At 35.4% G+C, this 21,709-nt stretch overlaps 1 protein-coding gene across 3 annotated transcripts; it reads right to left on the bottom strand.

Moving 5' to 3' along the window:
* Positions 1 to 14,996: 14,996 nt before the first annotated feature.
* Positions 14,997 to 19,008, bottom strand: LOC131644703 (F-box/kelch-repeat protein At1g57790-like). Of its 3 annotated transcripts, none has more exons than XM_058915261.1 (3): positions 18,859 to 19,008; positions 17,201 to 18,329; positions 14,997 to 15,314 (listed from the first exon to the last, which is right to left on the bottom strand). In XM_058915261.1, exons 1-2 carry the CDS (start codon positions 18,888 to 18,890, stop codon positions 17,231 to 17,233), a joined length of 1,131 nt encoding a protein of 376 aa, XP_058771244.1. In that variant the 5' UTR covers positions 18,891 to 19,008; the 3' UTR covers positions 14,997 to 15,314; positions 17,201 to 17,230. The 3 variants fall into 3 exon arrangements, with proteins under 3 accessions (XP_058771244.1, XP_058771243.1, XP_058771242.1); XM_058915260.1 differs by having other exon boundaries at positions 14,997 to 15,269; XM_058915259.1 differs by lacking the exon at positions 14,997 to 15,314 and having other exon boundaries at positions 16,967 to 18,329.
* Between the last annotated feature and the right edge of the window lie 2,701 nt (positions 19,009 to 21,709).

Here is a 21,709-nt window from a genome sequence, read left to right as displayed (position 1 = left end):
ATTAAAGATCACAATTTAATCTCAACCATTCCTTTTTCAATTTAATGGTTCTTATTCATTCTCACATTCTCATATAACTCACTCATTATCATATGATATGTTATATATATAGAGGACGTATCTTATGAGAATGACATTTTTATATCAGAATATGAGAATGAATTTGAACCATTAGATCTTAAAATAAATGGTGAAGATTAAGTGTCAATCTTTTTTTCTCTCTCATCCATTATTAAAATAAATTATGGAGGAGAGAGGAAAAAAGATTGACATTTAATCTCCACCATTTATTTTAAAATCTAATGTTTTAGGTTCAATCTTATATCCTCACATATAAACTTCATTCTCATATGATACGTCCTCTCACAACAACACGCTGGGGCTTTAAAAGCGCTTTTTTTGGGCTTTAAAAGCGCTTAAAAGCGTTGTGAAAGCCAGCGCTGGCGTAGGTAACAAAAGCGCTTCTGAAAGCGCTCTGGTAGACCCCCCCTATAAGAGCGCTTTTCTGGAAAAAGCGCTCTGGTAGACCCCCCTATAAGAGCGCTTTCCTGGAAAAAGCGCTCTCGTAGGGTGGCCTAGGAGAGCGCTTTTTCTGGAAAAGCGCTTTTGTAGGTGTCTATTATTTTTATAATTTTTTTATTATTTCTAAACCTGCACTTTTGGCAGCAATATTTCAGAACCTGTAATTTACTATTTTTTGGCAGTATTTTTTCATGAACCTATAATTTTTCATTTCTAATCGATATATACCATTATAATCGATATCGATTATATACAAAAAAAGTATTATATTATATACCATTAATGTAAATCAAAATACATATATATATACATATTTCTAAACCAAAACAACTAAACCAATTCACATATTTCTAAACCAAAACAACTAAATGGGAAACAACTTCCGAGTTCTTATGCAACCAATGTACGCTTCCTGTATTATCTGGAGCTATGTTGTATTGATGCTTTAGTGGAGAACCAGTAGTCACCTGAGCTATGTTGTATTGTGTCACAGAATATGAATCAAGTAACTGTACCCCGAAGGATCCTTCCACAGAAGACTTCGGAGTACAATTACTTGATTCATATTCTATGGAACATAATCGGCATGGACACATTGTGTTCTATCCTTTACCAGTCCATCCACTGTTTGAAGCTCAACCTACAATAGAAAAACGTGATTATTACTAACTACATATAGAAAATCTTGAATCATGTAAAAGTTGATGAAACAGATATCCCTTGTAGGTCTATCATTCTCGCATGCCCTCTACCATTAACTTGCATCTTTGGACCAACTGGATTCCTGAAACCTCATAGAGTTGTACAGTGCTGGAGAAGAATATAACTCCTACATCAACATCACACAAAATCTTCATTATCAATAACATCTTCTACTTACTTGATACATGTCTTCAATACTCTAAATCACTGATAAAAACCTAACAAACTTTGTCTTCAATACTCTAAATCACACTGATAAAACCTAAATCACTGATAAATTAAAAAAGCCCCAATAATATTAACTATAACCCTAAATAAAATTTTGTATTTTTGAAAGCAAACAATGAAAAAAAGGAAAATTTCCGGCACAAAAAACACAATTGAATTATTTTAATTGAAGAAAAAAATTGATGATTTATAATAGGCAAATCGGACTATCTTACATAAAAGAACAAAGTGTAGGGAATCAAATTTAGTTACAATACAAGAACCACCAACACATTATGCTAAACTTTATTAAAATAGTGGAATCTGGAATCTACACAAAACAAGCCTGAAAAACTTGTTTGTAGAAATGACAATACCAAAATACAAATTACTAAAACCTTAGTACTATATAGAACATTAATAGCAAAACCAAACCTTATCCAACATCTGTTGTTGACCACCACAAGATCAACCACAAGCAATGCTAAGCTGATTGATCTATTTGAAATGCGCCGACATCCTTATCTTCTACCAAACTGCCCTCCGCACATCATCACTATTACCATTAACCTGAATTAATCAAACACCAAATTAATTATTTACATATAACTCTCTTTAGGTCAAAATCAATCTGTAGAATGCATATTCTGGTAGCAAAGTTTTAAGCCACTAGAATTAGTTGGCAATAATTGGCAAAGTCCATGACTTGTTTACATGAGATCATACCTTCAAACCTCACTCCAATCATCAACACTATTGTACCATGAAAAACCCTAAATTCATGTATAATAACATGGACTAATATAACAGATGCTACATTTTTGGCATAAAAAACCTAAATTTCATGTACCCAACCATAAATTGTTGATTCTGGAGGAAAAAAATGGAAGATTTGATGAAAAAGGAGAAGAAACCTGCCTACAGTCATGGCGGAGGTTGCTAGGGTTTCGGAGAGAGAAAGAAAATCTAGAGAGAGTGAGAGAGAGAGAGAGAAGCGCTTACTGGTTGAAGGCTGGCGATGGAGTGAGGAAGGCGGCGGCGGAGTCGGTTGAAGGCTGGAGAGGGAGTGAAGACGGAGGCAGTGAGGGAGTCACGACGGAGAGGAGACGGTTGCTGGGGAGGGAGTTTGAAGACGGAGCAACAAAAGGAAGAAGAAAGTTCGCGTGTTCTGGATCTGAAACAAAACGCGTGTGTTAGTAAAATATACAATTTTTTAAATGGGCTACCAGAGCGCTTTTCAAAAGCGCTTTAATAACACCCCCTACCAGAGCGCTTTTATCCCAAAAGCGCTTTCGTAGCACCCACCCTATAAGAGCGCTTTTAAAAGCGCTTTCATAACCCGCCTACCAGAGCGCTTTTTAAAAGCGCTCTCATACCCCCCCCTACCAGAGCGCTTTTTGAAAGCGCTCTCATACCCTCCCTTACCAGAGCGCTTTTTTTTGCATCATTTTCCCTTGTTTATTAATTTTGTTTTTAGCGAACCCTACGAGAGCGCTTTTGCTAAAAGCGCTTTAGTAGCTGCGCTGCTAAAAGACAAAATTGGCGTAGTGTCTATATATATCTTGGAGGTATTAAGACTGAAAGGTAATGCATGCTCTCTCTCTCTCTCTCTCTCTCTCCTCTCTCTCTCTCTCTCTCTCTCTCTCTCTCTCTCTCTCTCTCTCTCTCTCTCTCTCTCTCTCTCTCTCTCTCTCTCTCTCTCTCTCTCTCTCTCTCTCTCTCTCTCTCTCTCTCTCTAACCTTGATATTTTAAATTCTAACATTTAGCATTAAAAGTCTAATTCGATTCACCAAACACCTAATGTGCAACATGAATTATGTCTCTAAAGAAATAATCTCTACAAAACTACATGTCCTTGATGCGAAGAATTACGGAAAATGGTACAAATAAATGAAGGTATTGTTTGGCTACCAAGATGTTTTTGAAGTGATCAAGAACGAGGTGACGCTATTTTTGATCTAAAAATATATGATTTTTGGATCACTAAGGACAAGGCACTATTTCAAGACGCGACGCCTTTGATCACGTTTTTTCTCTCCGTCACGTTTTTTTGTGGAAACCTTGTTCCATCATCTTCATCTCTACCATATTTCACCATTATCTAATAAGCAGCACAATTCACCATTATCATCATCAAAAATAAAAAATGTTTCACTATATCAACAATTCACCATACATACGTTAACACGTTCCATATTGATCGTTCAAATTCACGGTCACCGCTCCACACATAACAACAGCTGGTATTTCTTCTTCTTACCATTGCGGTTGTGCTATTTTATTGTTGTTGTAATGCCTTTAAAAAAAAAATTAAAGAGAGATAAGAGAAGTGTTTTCTTTATTTTGTTTTTAAGATTTTTTTTCATACTTGTTAGTTTTGTTTTTATTTTAACTAATAACATGTCACTTGTTTATGTCTTTTTGGAGCTAGAATAAAAAGGAAAAAAAGTTTAAAAAAAAAAACTTTATAATATATGAGAAAAACAAGTGCCTTGAATATATTATTTTTGGATCACCCAGAACAAAATCCTCACTGAAACTTAAAAACACTCTCAAATTACTAAGGTTAAAATATGTGAGAAATAAGAATGTTTTTAGAGAGATGATGAGAGAAATAAAAATAAGGTTTTTCACATTTTTTGGATGATTTGAAATAATAGAGAAACTTCATATTTATAGTCCAAAAAATTAGTATAAATTTAGAAACAATCCATGGACCAATTAATTGTCCTAATTGATTAGGCTAGTCAATTAGACAATGCCAATAATTGATTGTGGCTGTTCAAAATGGAAGGTTTATATATAGAACAATTACAATCATTAAGCGACTGTCATAATTTTTTAGAGAGTAGATTATGTATCATCTAATCGATTAGCCATATAATCTAATTAATTAGACATTTTGAAAACTGTTTTTCTAATCAAACATGGAGTCCCCTAACCAACTGACTCGACTCCAAAATTAGTTTTTGATTATTTAATTGAAAAATGAGAGACTTCTTTAAATGTGTGTGTGTGTGCGCTTTAGCTATAATAGTTCCAAAAATGTCATTATGTCTTTACAAAACACTGATCATTCAAATAGACACGATCAAGGGAGTTTTCACACTTCCTCTCTTTCACACTCTAATGCTTCAAGACTTGATATCATTATTTTTTATTTTAGCATCACACAAGTGTCTTAAATCTTCTTGACGATCCTTGAGAAATTTTCGTATTAGTTACCATCATCTGAGATGTTGAAAGTTAAAACCAACGGTGATCATAAATCCCAAGTATTCACTTGAGAGTCACTGGACTGGTGTGTCGACTTTAAAACAAATGTCTTTAGCTTAATTTGAAAGGATAGCTTGATCAACCACTTTGTGCATCTTTGATCGCTTGAGCTAATTTTAACAATTGCTTGACCTCAAGTGTTGTCATCATCAAAATTATACATCGTCAAAACCATGTCATCATCAAAACTAAGAAGTTGTTGATTGACTTGTATCTTGCTATCCAAAAGCTTCACCATTTTGGATTACTACTTGATTATACTTGTAAACACATTGATCCATGCAAAGATCTCATCAACATTCCTGCGGAGGATAGTGGCGGTAGCAGCAACGATGGGGTCTCTAGACACAAATTGGTGTAAAACTCGCTCAGGTATATGGGGGTATATATGTTGAGATCCACAAGCCAGCCATCTAGAGCATAATTTTATCACCTCCAAACGTCGTGTCTCACGATGATTGTTGTATGATATCCAATTAATATCATCTGCCATGATGCAATCAAAAGCAACTCAGAACGTTTCAGTCGCCTGATTCCCTCTGAGCGGGATGATCAAGCACGCGCGTGGCAAGGTCTCAAAGTAGTCATCCACATGTGCCCAGTCAGATACACATGGAAAATATTGGTGGATTCATGCTTGAAAATGATTTATTTGAAATATTAGTAACAAAACAAGTTAAGGAGCAAAAAAATTACCGTAAATAGACAATTCTTTTCAATCAATTGTCAAGTCTTCCATATACTAGCCTCAACTAGCTTAAAGTAAAGGTACACCAAGCAAGAAATCTCTTAGTTGTATTCGTGGATCCTCAACAAGTCAATAAAGTATTTGAGGTAGATAATATCGACAAAAGTTGCACTTTTTTTACAAAAATGAATGTGTCGGTCAAAATCAAGTGGTGTGACCACAATACATTGTCAGACAGTTAAAATATTATAGCACGGTATTTAAAAGAGTAATTAAAATATTTATACTACTTCTTTGTCCCATATCTGCCTAGTCATATGGTCTGGATCCAGAGAAAGCAATGAAAGGTCTGCGCGGTTTATTGGAAAACCCTTTGGGGCATTTGGGGAACCAACGAATTTTGGGGCACGATGGATTTCTAGGGTTGTAGCAGACACGTGAATCCATAAAGACAATGTCGGAGACCCGTGAAGACGATCCCTCACCAGTAAAAAAATATATCTCCAACAATTGGTCGCGAAGGTCTAGCTTTCTCCCTACCAATAGAAGCATGTTAGAACACTCTACCTTATCTCAATATCTCCTGATTGTCATACTTTTTTTGTGCAATAAAAAAAGCACGTAGAACATAACATGCAAACCAGAACCAAAACCAGAGAATAGAGCATGGGAACCCTAAGATCTAGTGCTAAAAAACACAATGCAAGACAGTTCAGGACAAACACAACAAAGAGTTCTATTGCATTTAAGCCTAAACTATCATATATATAATCTATTAAGGTAATGCATGCATGTCAAATTAAAAAAGAAAAGAGAATGAGAAACTTACCAATGCAATGGAGATGAGTTTCAAATAAGTGCAATGTAGTGGAGTAGAGATGTGGTAAGCTTCAATGTAATGGACATAAGCTATGACAAGATTTGAAAATGAGGAGGACAAATTTTGTAATTGTAAATACAAGGTCACATTCACAAAGAAGTTTTTGATCCATGGCAAACTCCACAAGCAAACAAACAACAAGGCTTAAGCAAAAGAACTCAAGGAAATGCTAGGTTGGCTATTCAAGACAAGTCAGGTCGACCTGCTATGTATCTAGGTCGACTCAAAACTAAGAAAACAAGAAAGATTCAGAAATACCACAAGTAGGTCGACCTAACCACACTCCCAGGTCGACCTAAACTGAAGAGTTTTTCTCATATCACTGTTAGGTCGACCCACTCACATCCACAGGTCGACCTAATCTGAAGAAATCTCCAAAAAGCTGAATTAACTGATTCTAGGTCGACCTAACCTACCAATGGGTCGACTCAACTGGCAACAAATTCATTTTGACTCATTTTACTTCTGTTAGGTCGACCTAAGCACTAAGGTAGGTCGACCTATCTGCTGAAAACCTCCCAAATCATGTGTTCACTATGCTTCAACATACCAGCAACTATATATATCATTCCATGTTAATTATTCATGAACACCAACAACTGAAAGATACACAAAGGCTTCTCATCTTCGTTCTTCATCATCTCCAACACAATTACACATAATCATTCTTGTGTTGAGGGTTAGTGATCGAGTTCGATAACGTCCATGGAACGGAATTGAAGATTCCTAGTGGGTGAAGATTTGTGGGGTTTTGGTGAATAAAATCTGAGGGTTTTGTCCTCCAAGATAGGTGAATTTTGGGGGTTTTTATCAAGAAGCTCCATCAAGGATCCAGCTGAGTGTGAAGATTGAAGAACAAGTGTTCGAGCAATTCAAGACACTGCAGAAAGGGATCAAAGTGAAGCTCTTGGAAGACCTTAATCTGACTCAAGATTAAGGGGGAAGAAGATTCAAAGGATCGACAAATTTGGTTTATTGTTTATCGCTTTGTTATCTTCTTTGTATAAACTGCTTTCAACATTAATGGAAGATTTCCCAATTTCAATTTGGAATTGGGGGCAGACGTAGTCGTAGCGAGGACGATCGACGAACTGCCTGAACAAATATCGTGTTCTTGTCGCTTTTATCTTTTCATTTAAGTTCTGTTCATATTTGGTTATAATTGCAAATTGATCAACGATTCGAGTGTTAAAATTGTGAATTAAGAACTTGTATAAACATCACAATTCATCACACATTGAATTACTATCAATTTGATCATTATCACCAAGTGTTTGTGTTTTTGCTTCTTTCACTATTACTGCATTGCAAACATCGTTCATCATATAAGAAGTTAATCTATTTTCATTAGAGCGACATATTGATTCTATAGGGTATTCTCTTATCGTTTATCTCAAGCTGTTTAGTGGTTTTAACACATATACAATCGTCTCAATAGTGGTCCAGAATAGACGCGAGTCAATTCAGAACCGCTTTCGCTTAAAGTTCAATTAACTCCGAAAAACTCTGTGAGATCTATTCACCCTCCTCTAGATCCTTAGGCCAGCGTCTAACAAGTGGCATCAAGAGCTCTGGTTTATTCCGTGCTACGTGAAACACTTATTGGAAAGATGGCTTCCAGACCTAAAGGGGCTCACAATAGAGCTCCAGTTTTCAACGGTGAAAACTATGGCTATTGGAAGGATTGTATGTGTGTCCACATCAATGCAATTGATAGGAACATCTGGACAGCTATTGTCAATGGTCCCTTTCAGATCACCATGACAAATGCAGCTGGTGCAGTTGTTCCAAAACCAGAAAATACTTGGGATGCTGAAGATGAAAAGAGATATGGATACGATTGGAAAGCGAGAAACATTCTAATCTCAGCTCTAGGAGTTGATGAATACTATCGCGTTTCCCATTGTAGATCCGCTAAAGCTATGTGGGACACATTGCAAGTTGCCCACGAGGGAACGGATGATGTCAAACTAGCTAGAATCAATACGTTAACTCAAGAATTCGAACTCTTCCACATGGAAGATGGTGAATCCATCGAAAACATGCAGAAGAGATTCGTTCACTTGAAAAATCGTTTAAATTCTCTTGATAGACCTATTTCCAATGCATTTGCTACTAACAAAATCTTAAGATGTTTGAACATGGAATGGCAACCCAAGGTTACAGCAATAAAGGAAGCAAATGATCTAAACACCTTAGACATTACCACTCTCTTTGGTAAACTAGAGGAACATGAACAACACCTTAAATGCCTTGACATGCATGAGAAAAGGGCAAAGAAAGAGAAGAACATGGAGAAAGAGGTAGAGAAGAAGTCAATAGCTCTAAAGGCTTCAAGTTCCAAGACCTCAAGACAAGAGCTAGAGGATAGTGATACTAGTGATGAGGAAGACTCCGATGATGAGGAAATGAGACTGTTTGTGCGAAGATACAACAAGTACATAAAGAAAAATAGAGCAAAACTCTCCGGAAAAAGCTTGATTAATCATAGGAAGCAATTAGACAAGTCCAAACAAGATGATAACAATAAAAGAAAATCCAAAGGCCCTTGTTTCAATTGCGGCAAAGATGGTCATTACAAACCGGATTGTCCATATCTCAAGAAGGAGAAAGACAAGAATCAAAGCAAAAGTCACAGCAAGTCTAGAAGAGCCTACATAGCATGGGAAAGTAATTCCTCAAGTGAAGACTCATCAAGCAATGAAGAAGAATCGACAAACCTATGTCTTACGGCTCATCAACACAAGAAAAAGAAACGTGTAAGTCATCTTAAACCTGAACTTGTAGATAAGGTATCTCATGCTCAATTAAAATTAGCCTTTGAAGAACTACATAGAGATGCAATTGAAGCTTTCAAACTTTTGGCCTCAAATAAGAAAAATTTTCGTATCTTGAATCAAAAGTTGAGAAGACCGAAAAGGACATGGAAGCTTTGAAACAATCTATGCTAGATATTCAAAAGGATAAAATTGAGGAAGATCCTACATCATGGTTTGGTTGTGAGACATGTCATATTTGGCAAAAAGAAGTGAGAGATCTAAAGGCCAAATTAGATAAGGCTCTACAACCAAAAGTGACTTTTGCGGTTGATCCAAATAAGTTCAAAAGATCGTATACTCCTTTATATAGTAAATACACTTTTGTACCAAAAGTATCAACTAGCAAAATAGCATACTCTCATCATATTACTTGTCACTATTGTTGCAAAAAGGGACATACCATTGAAAAATGCAAATTTAGGAGGATTTTAGTTCCTAAAGGAGTATTTCAATGGTTGCCTAAGTGCAACAATTCCTGTATTCACCACCTAGGACCCAATGAAGATTGAGGACCTTCCATTCTAAATTAATTTTGCAGGAAAAGTGTCTTGACATCGCCGAAAGGTGGTGGTCCCTTGATAGCTGATGCTCAAGACACATAAAGGGAGACATATCACTTTTGGTATGTCATCTATGAAGACAAAAATCGAAGAACTATACTTGGCAAAGGAAATGTAGGTGACCTGGCCACCACTAATGTATATGATACATCACAAATACAAGTTAACCCGAAAAACACAAAGGACGCATTACTTGATGAGCAATTGGCAAATTGCATTGCAAGGAAATTTAAACCTATTCTAAGCAGAATAATGTTTGGGACCCTGTCCCGCATCCGGGAGAACATCAAGTAATCGATACTAGATGAGTTTTTCGCAAAAATCAAGCAACCAAGTCATGAAACATTCCATCAAGACAATTCATCATCAAATCTAGGAGTGTGGCACACTGACAAGAGGATTCCACACAATGATGACAAAACACCTACACATTGAGAAAGCGGTAACATGTTTATTGTTCACTTCCAAAAATTTTATTGATACTATAATATGCTATCAATTAACATGCTTATAGTGACTCCATGTATGATTATTCGCATTTCTCACTTACATATGTATGTTCTTCATCATCAATCATAACATATCATGTTTTGGGGAATACAAGCTAGTAACTAAGCATAAATCCATCACATATGCACATCACCATGGCACATCAAACAATTGATGCAAGCTAGGTCGACCTACTATGCATCTGAGTCGACCTACAGAAGTTAATTTTTCACAGAAAACAAAAACACTCAGTTACGTCGACCTACCCCTCTTTTAGGTCGACCTAATTTGAAAATTTTTCTTGGTTCTTCTGCTAGGTCGACCCAGCCTTCATTTAGGTCGACCCACTGCTGTAACAATTCCTAAAATTGGGTCTGTTGGTCGACCCGACCCATCCCCATACATAACTAATCTTTCCTCTTTCCATTCCCACTCATTCTCATATCATTGTGTACGGCCAACCCTAATTCCTCAAGTTCAAAGGTTGTCAAAAATCATCCCTCTCACACAAATCATCAGCAAAAATGCCTCCAAAATCGCGAAAGGGGAAGGAGATTGCATCTGGTTCATCATCTCGACCGGTAAGTGATGTCGCTCTTGTTCATCCTGATTGTCAAGAAAATTTTGAAAAGTGGCAAAGTAAGAGAAAGATAGTTAAGCAATACATCTATAACCCACATGTTGCCAAACGTATGCACATCCCTGATGTTGTTAATCTGATTGAGCATCAAAACATTCATCCGTTGGTATCATGTGACACTCCGTACTGTGAGAACACTGTTAGGGCATTCTATGTAGGGTTTCAAAAGGAGGACGGCTGCAACTTTCGATTCAAGATGTGGTCGAGATCACATGTTGTTGACAAAAGGACCTGGATAAGCATCTTTGGTCTTACAATTGTGGGAGATGAACTTCGTATAGAAGACGGTGAAATCCCTGGGGTCTATGATCATGTGGGATACATGAAATCAATCCTCAAAGATCCATCCATCCTGGACAGGCCAAATGAAACAATCACAGCAGGGCACTTGAAGAGAGATTCTAGGCTCCTAAATTGGGTCATATCAAGAGTTATTAGACCACGAGCAGGAGGTTTCTCAAGAATTGAGCGAAATGAAATCGTGTTAATGTATCTGCTTCAAAATAGGACGCATGTACACTAGCCAAATTTCCTCGCAGCTAAGTTCCATGAAATTCAACAGAAAACTACTTCTCTATGCTATGGCTCAATCATTCAAACGATTGTGAATCATTTCGGCATGAAACTTGATGGACTGAACTACATTCACGTGAAACAGCATCAGGACTTCTCCCAAACCACCTTAACCCTCATGGGATATCACTGGGATCCAGATAAGAAAACTTACTATCTCATTCAGAAAGGAACCGGAAAAGTCATATACAACTATGACGATCCCAGAGAATTTGGGCACATTGCAGGAAATGAAGAAGAAGGAAATGACCAAGACATACCGAATGATGATGATCATACAATGGAAGATGTTACTCATGAGGCGGATCAAAATTGGCAATATGTTCCACCTCAAGAAGAGGAAATTCCTTGGAATCATCCTGCTCCAACTCAGCCGGATCAGTCCAACATCATCTCCATGCTTGAAAATATGCAACTCCTACAGCAACAACACTTCGACACACAGCAGCTTCAGTTCCAGAACATGCAACAACTTCAACAAGATCGATATGACGAACAACAACGTCAATATCAATCACTATACAGCCTGGTTCAAGACCACAAAAACGACTTTGAGACGTTTGCATCAAACTCTACCTTAAGACAGAATCAGCTTGAGGAGACTGCATTGAATCGTCATGCAAATATAAGTCAAAGCTTCAATACTCTAAACCACTCCGTGCTTGATCTGTTGGAACAAGTTGAAGAAGATCATCCTCAAACATTTCAAAGAGGAAGAGGAAGACGGGGAAGGCGTTAGGATGCATCTCTTTTCATTCCATCATATCATCACATCTCATTCCATCATTGTCATGAATATTTGCTAAAGCTTTCTAAGTACTTAGTTTAGTTTCCTTTTAAATTTGTCTGAATATTATGTGTGCTTGGTTGTAACATTAAAAGTTGTTTTCTTTTGGATATTATGTCACCTCTACTTGCTTCTGTTAACTATTATGTGTGCTACGTTCCTGTCTTATCTATTTTTATGCTGTCTCTTGCCTCTATTACTCGTGTATTTCTTTTTTTTGATGTTGTCAAAGGGGGAGATAGATGATGAGAGTACGGGGGAGAGCAATAGATGCTGAGAGTACGGGGGAGCTCAGTTATGGGTGCTGAGAGTATGGGGGAGCAATCACTACTTGTCTGCTGGAGATGTCACTGAGTGTTTGCCATCATCAAAAAGGGGGAGAATGTAAATACAAGGTCACATTCACAAAGAAGTTTTTGATCCATGGAAAACTCCACAAGCAAACAAACAACAAGGCTTAAGCAAAAGAACTCAAGGAAATGCTAGGTTGGCTATTCAAGACAAGTCAGGTCGACCTGCTATGTATCTAGGTCGACTCAAAACTAAGAAAACAAGAAAGATTCAGAAATACCACAAGTAGGTCGACCTAACCACACTCCCAGGTCGACCTAAACTGAAGAGTTTTTCTCATATCACTGTTAGGTCGACCCACTCACATCCACAGGTCGACCTAATCTGAAGAAATCTCCAAAAAGCTGAATTAACTGATTCTAGGTCGACCTAACCTACCAATGGGTCGACTCAACTGGCAACAAATTCATTTTGATTCATTTTACTTCTGTTAGGTCGACCTAAGCACTAAGGTAGGTCGACCTATCTGCTGAAAACCTCCCAAATCATGTGTTCACTATGCTTCAACATACCGGCAACTATATATATCATTCCATGTTAATTATTCATGAACACCAACAACTGAAAGATACACAAAGGCTTCTCATCTTCGTTCTTCATCATCTCCAACACAATTACACATAATCATTCTTGTGTTGAGGGTTAGTGATCGAGTTCGATAACGTCCATGGAACGGAATTGAAGATTCCTAGTGGGTGAAGATTTGTGGGGTTTTGGTGAATAAAATCTGAGGGTTTTGTCCTCCAAGATAGGTGAATTTTGGGGGTTTTTATCAAGAAGCTCCATCAAGGATCCAGCTGAGTGTGAAGATTGAAGAACAAGTGTTCGAGCAATTCAAGACACTGCAGAAAGGGATCAAAGTGAAGCTCTTGGAAGACCTTAATCTGACTCAAGATTAAGGGGGAAGAAGATTCAAAGGATCGACAAATTTGGTTTATTGTTTATCGCTTTGTTATCTTCTTTGTATAAACTACTTTCAACATTAATGGAAGATTTCCCAATTTCAATTTGGAATTGGGGGCAGACGTAGTCGTAGCGAGGACGATCGACGAACTGCCTGAACAAATATCGTGTTCTTGTCGCTTTTATCTTTTCATTTAAGTTCTGTTCATATTTGGTTATAATTGCAAATTGATCAACGATTCGAGTGTTAAAATTGTGAATTAAGAACTTGTATAAACATCACAATTCATCACACATTGAATTACTATCAATTTGATCATTATCACCAAGTGTTTGTGTTTTTGCTTCTTTCACTATTACTGCATTGCAAACATCGTTCATCATAAAAGAAGTTAATCGATTTTCATTAGAGCGACATATTGATTCTATAGGGTATTCTCTTATCGTTTATCTCAAGCTGTTTAGTGGTTTTAGCACATATACAATCGTTTCAATAGTGGTCCGGAATAGACGCGAGTCGATTCAGAACCGCTTTCGCTTAAAGTTCAATTAACTCCGAAAAACTCTGTGAGATCTATTCACCCCCCTCTAGATCCTTAGGCCAGCGTCTAACAGTAATTGTAGAGGAGAGCCCTTTCTTCGTATTCTCTGTTTTTTTCTCTTTTGCAGAAATGTAAATATGGAATGAGAGAGAAAAATGCAAAATTTCTTAAATAGAAGCATCTGAATTCCAATCTCCAGATTAAATTCCAACTTTAGAATTCATATACTTTTTTAAAAATTGTATAGTTCAAATTTCATTCTGAATGTAATTTATTAGGCACGTCCGGATTCTAATCTCCGGAATTTTTTAATATGGACAAAACTTATGTACAATTCTTTAGGTGTGGTTCTTACTATTTTCTAATGAAAAGATGACAAGTGTATACTTTTCTCATACACGTATGCAAATTTTTCCTATTTTTACTCACTAAATGATATTTAAGTATATTTGTCATATTTTCATTGAAAAATAGTAAGAACCACACATAAAGAATTGTACCTAAGTTTTTTCCTTTTAATATATAGCTTTGAAGATTATTTCTAATCTCCAAAGATTTTATGTTTTAAGTACATCTGTATTTTAAAGTCTAAAATTGAAGTTTTTCTATTTAAAATTTCGTCAGTGTGAGTAACAGAATGTGATGAGTAACATTTTTTTTTTATATAGAAGGGGAAGACACTTATGGTTTGCAAATGTCCATTCCTACACGGTGCATTTAAATTTTCATCGGCAAACACTCAAGACACCACAACTGCATGGCTCGTATAGTATTATATAGACTACGTGCACAAAGTTTCACCTAAAAAACTTGTGATATGTTTGAATAAATGATACATGGAGAAATGAAATAACCTCAATTTTCCAATATCCAATTAGTCTATTTTATTCTGTTAAGTGTTCCTTTTCTTGGCACCTCTTGTGCCTTTTGTTGTTCTTCTTCTTGTTGTAGGATTTATTTCCAACCTTTATCTATTAATATATATTATTTTACCTTTAAAAAAAATCCCACCCGGCAATCCAAACATATTATAGACAACGAAAATTGAATTAGGAGTAAATCCAACCAAACAAAATCTACAGATCATATGTCCAAATTAGATTTCAACAAGTATTGCATACAAGTACTACATCGCTGTGCCTCGCAACACACATACAATCATGAAACTTTTATATAAGCAGTCTCAAAATAATCAAAGGGGCGAGGGGATGAGTCTTCAGTCGCTTCCTCTGTACAGCCCGTAATGATGTTGCCTTTGGCATGCTTCAAATGAGCTTTAGTAAAGCACTGCTACTCTGCTACACCTCAAAGAATCTAGGAACTCAGACACTGCAGCATGGAAAATTTGCATGCCTTGGATTAAGAATTGCATTACTGCACTAAGACAACTAGCTGTATGAAAATGCTGCATTCCAACATAGAATTTCATACATTGACTTTCAACTCCCTAGTTAAAAAACCGTAAAAATTTCACAACAAAATGGATTGCACCACCGACCAATTTAGCTGTAAAAACATGCAACCCAATCACACGGCACAATAAACACACAACCATCTATGACAAACCCCTAATATAAGTTCAACACTGTCTAGCTCAAAGAAGGATTGCTGAGTAGTCAGTATTGCTGGTAAATATTTTATTCTGTGCATCGAGATGACTTCAGTAAATAATGAGAAAAAAAATCTAGCCAAAATGGTGCAATTAATAGAGGTCTTATAGCCAGTCAAACTCATTTATTAGTAGATAGTTATGGTTAAGGAAAAAAACTGGGTTTACAAGTTTGTTAGGTGGGTGTATAACATTTAATCTATGCCTTCTAGGCTTTATGCTCCCATTTCATTGTTAATTTCTGTCAAAAAGACAAAATGCTCAGAACTCAAAAGTCCTTTCATTTGTGTTTTTGTTAGTCTTCTTCGTAACATTGTAAGTTGTTCCCTCTGCCTCTCCTCTCTCTCCCAAAATAAGAAAACCGACAACAGCAACAACCAATCCTTAGGCGATATAAGCTACACAGATCAAACAATGATATAACATTTTATCAAAGATAAAATATGCAGCAAAACAATTGATTTTCTGGTATTTCCTAATAGTTTTTCTTGGTTTTCCACCCTTATCTGATATACTCTCCAAGTGTCCTTATTTAGGAATCTACATGTATCCCAAACCACCTAACTTGAGACTCAACCATCAGTTCTACAACAAGAAGAAAACCAAGAATAATATATTTTTGGCTTGAAGAACTTTTATCGTAATAGTTATTCTTTCTTCTTTTCTTTCCCTCTCTACTAATGAAGTTAGTAGAGAAAACTTACACCTTACTATCTTGATAAACTATATCAAAATTTAAGGCATTATATGGAATTCTAGTAAATTACAGGAAAGCCGATTGCTTAATGTGTCTGGATAAACTTGTTTAAGATGTTAGTAACAAACAAATAACTCAACACAAACACTCATGAAGTAATGTTGTGATTGTGATTATTCGTGTAAGATCAAGTTCACAGTACACATAAGTCACAACTCCCAATAAACAGTGACCTCTCATGCTTAAAGTAATGTAGTATGTATACTATAAAACTACAAATGAGCACAAACAATTATGTTTCACAATTCAACCTATAATCTGCTTTCTTTTTTCCTAAGCCGATGATGACCATGATTACTTTCAATTAAGACATTGGCAGTAACCATGCAATTGAACAGAGTTTTGTTTAAAGGTGCAGTAAATCCAAAGTATGTTTATATCAGTTATGACCAGAACTGGAATTGGAAATGCTACAGAGTATTTACGCACATGCAACCATTTTTAAGAATTGTAAATGTAACATATGGCTGATAGCTATTATCATCAATTCAATCATGTTTAACACTAGTAGAAAAATTGTAAATGCATCATCAATTCAATCATGTTTAACACAGTAGTAGAAAAATTGACTTTTTGTTAAGCTATTATCATAGTCAAAATATTTTAATGGGCACAATTTTAATGATAGTGTATACATTTCTTAACAATGAATGGATCAAATTCAAATACTATTACTTAACATTGACAAGAACAAATGAACAATGAATTCTGGATTACAGTGCAGGAGCAAGCATTGATAGTCAAATGAAATAATAAAACATCAACAATGTTGATGAACTGTTCAAATATACATAGTATGTAGCAAAGCACAATCATAAACTAACTTATTATGCATTAGTTGAAGCATGTATCCAGAAGTTATAACACAGCTAAAAACAAAGTGATAACAAATACCTCTACACATTATTGTTTCACTAAAATTCTTCACGTGAATCCAGAGAAGTCCTTTGGTGGTTCAATCCATATGCTTTCAAAAGGGTCTTGTTCACCCCAGTCATGCCACTGCTTACGAGGATAATATCGATAGTCGTCAAGAGAGAATGATACACAACGCTTTCCATAAAAACGAACTTTAGAAAAGTAGATACTGTTCCTCATTATTCCAGAGAGGTCAGTCCTTGAATGAGAAGACAAGAAACTAGCAAAAAGAGTTGCTCCATCTAGTGTTTTTAGCTCTTCCCATTCCATTAATGTCTGATCTAACTTGAAAATAATAGGGTTTTCACTAGAACATGTATAAATTACTATAACATCTCCTTCTTGCTCGGTCATAAATTTCCCTTTCCACCAATTTTTGGCGAAAAAATTCTCTGGGCATTTGGGTGGAGGTACTGATAGAACACTCCAAGTCCGTTCAGATGGATCAAATACCCCTAGCCAACCTGTTAGACTCAGGCAATAAAACAGTCCATTACAAAACACTAGCTTATTCCATATGCTACTGACAAAGGGCAAGCGGTTTTGGTAATTAACAGTAGTCCACTCAGTTGCCCCAGGGTGACATGTGCTGATGGCCACAACAGTAGGACTAACATGCTTAACAGTGAACAGCACGCAATCAGGCGATGTTGGAGCACTTGAGAAAGCAACTATCTGGTACGTCATCTCAAATCTAGGCATTTTGATAACCTCCCGAGTAAAGGGATTAAAGAAAAACACTCGGTCAGTTCTTGGCCGGTATAGCAGTAACCAACCATCTTTTGTATAACAAACTCTAGATCCATTCAGCTCTGGAAACTCCAGAGAATAGGTCATCCGCTGCACAGGGTCATAGAATTCATACCACTGACCAAATTTCGGAAAATACATCAACCACGGCGATTGGTTAACCACACGTACAGCATTGGCAACAGAATTCCAACTCTTACAAACCACAGACGCACGAACATTATCATCTAGAGCTAAACTACACATGATTATTTCTAAGAGTTCCGCAGGAAGATCAGACCATGATTGCAACTGCAAATTATCATTTTTCACCTCTGTTGCTCCTCTTTTGCTGTTCGCAATAGTATCACTTAACCTAAATAATTAGAGATGCATGTAAGAGTTCTGCCGAACAAATCCTATGAAGTGGAAACACGACACTAACACATCGACACCAGTAATAATTTGAAAAAATAAATAAATTAAACGTAATTACAAATGTCAACATTGACACGCGCATTAATTAACTTAATTCTTTGAAATTAAACACGTGTAATATATTATTACAATTAAATACATCATTAGATGATTAAATTAAACTAAAAAAAAAAAACATGCATCACAATTTCATCAAAACTGCATAACATCTGATCTCCGTAATTTGATACATAAACCCTAATGCAATCAATGTGATAAACTAGCCACGAACTTGTTCAATTTCGTGAAATTCAGAGTTCAGATTCAACAATTAGACATCAAAAAGATAAAATCCACCAATCCATGCAGAGATCCAACATTGAAAACCGATTTTCAGATATATATACTGTGATTAATTGAAGAAAAAAAAGTGAACTATGAATTGACGATGAGAATTCGCAATTGGATTTGAGAGAGAATTGACTTACAATTTCAACTTCCTCCTCTTTTTCCCTGACATTAATCGAAAATTTCCCTCTGATGAAGTTGCGTTGTTGTTCTAGAGAGAGAGAGAGAGAGAGAGAGAGAGGAGAGAGGAAGTGGAAAGTGTTCAACAAAGAGGAGAAAGAAATGAAATCACGTGGATATATCGATGAATCAAGTTGAGTGACGGCACTCGCACGTGCGAGGCGGCTACGCCTTAGTTACATGTACACGAAAAACGTGTGAACTCTTTTATATGTACACAAGATGGATATATCTAGGGATGTTCAAATAAACCGGTTATTGGATTTATCCATATCCATATCCATAACCGGTTATTAAAAACCGGTTAATTATCAATATGGTTTTAACCAAATTCATATTTTGGATATATTATTAATATGGTTTTAACCAAATCCATATTTTGGATAACCATATCCAACATAAAAATTTAATTGGTCTATTATTTTTAAATCACAAAAAAATATAAATTTTTAAAATATTTTGCAGAAAGAAAAAAAAACATAAAAATGAAAAATCGAGTTTTTCAAAAGTTCGAAAAAATCGAATTTTCTGAAAATACCAAAAAAATGAGTTTTTCGGAAATACGAAAAATCGAGTTTTTTTGAAAAATTGAAAAATCGAGTTTTTTTGAAAAATTGAAAAATCAATTTTTTTTTTAAAATACGAAAAAATCGATTTTTTCGGAAATACGAATAAATTCAGTTTTTTGGAAATACGAAAAAATTGAGTTTTTCTAAAATAGATGATAAATCGAGTTTTTTTCGAAAAAAATTGAAAAATTGAGTTTTCGGAAACACGAATAATTGAGTTTTTCAGAAATATGAAAGAACGAGTTTTTTTTTGAAAAAAATGAAAAATCGAGTTTTTTTTGAAAAAACGAAATAATCGAGTTTTTTTGAAAAATCAAAAAAATCTAGTTTTTTCGGAATCACAAAAAAATTGAGTTTTTTCGGAAACACGAAAAAAATCGAGTTTTTTTTTCCGTAAAAACAAAAAATCGAGTATTTTGAAAAAACGAAAAATTCGAGTTTTTTTGAAAAATCGTGTCTTTAAAAAATATGAAAAGTCGATTTTCCAAAAAAAAAATTATTTTAATAACTTCATTTTAAATTAAATTTTTAAAATGAAATTTTTAAATTTAAAACCGGTTATTAAATCTGGTTATGGATATAACCGGTTTATAACCGGTTTTGAAAAAATAAATCCAGTTATGACAATTGGTTTTAAAATCCGGTTATGCTAAATGGATAATATATGGATATGGACTGGTTATGGATAATAACCGTCCATGAGCACCCCTAGATATATCTATATCTTACTACAATACAACCATAGTCCACGTGATTGTCACGTGGTCTCACCCCACCACCTTTTTTTTTCTTTGTTAATTACTAGTTATTTGCATAGATAATGATTATTAATTGCATATGATTTGATAATTATTTTTTGTGGGTACAAATTTGATAATAATTATTAGTAGATAAGCAATTACGGTATTATATCAAAATCTAACTAAATCAGCAGTTTATTATTATTCATTATAGTTGCGGGTGTCAAAATATCAAATACACAAGAATAATGATTATAAATTAATAAGGAGTAATATAGATTCAATAAGATTTAAAATAGTTGAACACTACTTTGGATAGTTGAATAATTGAATGTATGTTGTCATCAAATTCTTTAATTTTGTCAATATATTTAATGTCGATTGCAGGTAGAACAAAATAGTTAAGTAAGAAAGACAAAAAGTGAATTCAGAATAATGGCAAAGAAAATGAAGAATCTAGGTTAAAAGAAAAATAACTTACAGTAGGAGAGGTGATATATCAGTCCTTCTCTTACAAAGAAAGAAGAAGACGTATGCATGAAATCATAAAGGAAAAGAGGAAAACAAGGAGGAAAGGGAAGAACGCGACTACCAAATGTACTTGTACCCAATAAAATCAATCTAATATCCAGGAATTATCACTATGAGTATGCATCAAAACAAGAAAATTAGAAAACGGGAGAGGGGACGATCGCTACTAAAAACAACGATCAGAAATTGGCGCTTTTAAACATATTATCATTTGAAATTGATCAACTACAACATGAGAAGATTGGGGGGATTAGCCAAAAATGGAAGTTAAAAAGTTAATTCTTAATTAGAAACCATGTTTGATCTGCATTCAAGAAAAAAAATGGAAGTTGTGGACAAGTGTAATGATATGGGGATTGCAAGATTGTGAATTTGCTTTCACGATTTGAAGAAAGGTCGGGTGGATTGTTAAAAAGTTGGGATAACGGTGTTTTTTCACTACAAAGAAAATATAACAGGGAGCATGTAGTCATACTAGAGGACAAATGGGGAGAAAAAAATATTTGGTTATCATAGTGAGCGTGTTTGCACCTTGTAAGGCTAAAAGAAAGCAAATGTTGTAGGTGGACCTTTCATCATTGATCTCAACGAAGATTGAGGTCGGATGGTGTTTGATGGGAGATTTCAATGCAACTCGAGTAGAATCAGAAAGGAAATGGTCGATTAACTACATTAGAAGGGAAAATGGAAGATTTTGATGATTTTATCACATAGGCGTAATTAATTGATTTACCTCTTTACAGTATAAGGTTTATGTGGTCTAGAGTGAACGGGTCAACAATAAGTCAAATCGACAGATTCCTTATTTCAAAATCATGGTACAGAACATGGTCAGAATATAGTCAGTGGAGTTTAGACAAAGAACTATCAAATCACCGTTCGATAATTTTTCGCAAAAAAGAAATTGAACTAGAGACCTAAACCATTTTATATGTTAAATTGTTGGAGATAAATAAAGAGATACTAAAAGT

Source organism: Vicia villosa, linkage group LG1 (genome assembly GCF_029867415.1).
Source record: "Vicia villosa cultivar HV-30 ecotype Madison, WI linkage group LG1, Vvil1.0, whole genome shotgun sequence".
NCBI classification, from domain to species: domain Eukaryota; kingdom Viridiplantae; phylum Streptophyta; class Magnoliopsida; order Fabales; family Fabaceae; genus Vicia; species Vicia villosa.
Note: the sequence above shows the minus strand (reverse complement) of the source record. Positions and strands in the feature narration are given on the sequence as shown.

What these genes read in the sequence shown, in the direction of transcription:
- LOC131644703 (XM_058915261.1), bottom strand. Translation starts at nt 18,890, where the DNA reads ATGTCAGGGAAAAAGAGGAGGAAGTTGAAATT. An exon ending in AAGAGGAGGAAGTTGAAATT is followed by an intron (nt 18,330 to 18,858) that starts GTAAGTCAATTC and finishes CTAATTATTTAG; the next exon opens with GTTAAGTGATACTATTGCGA.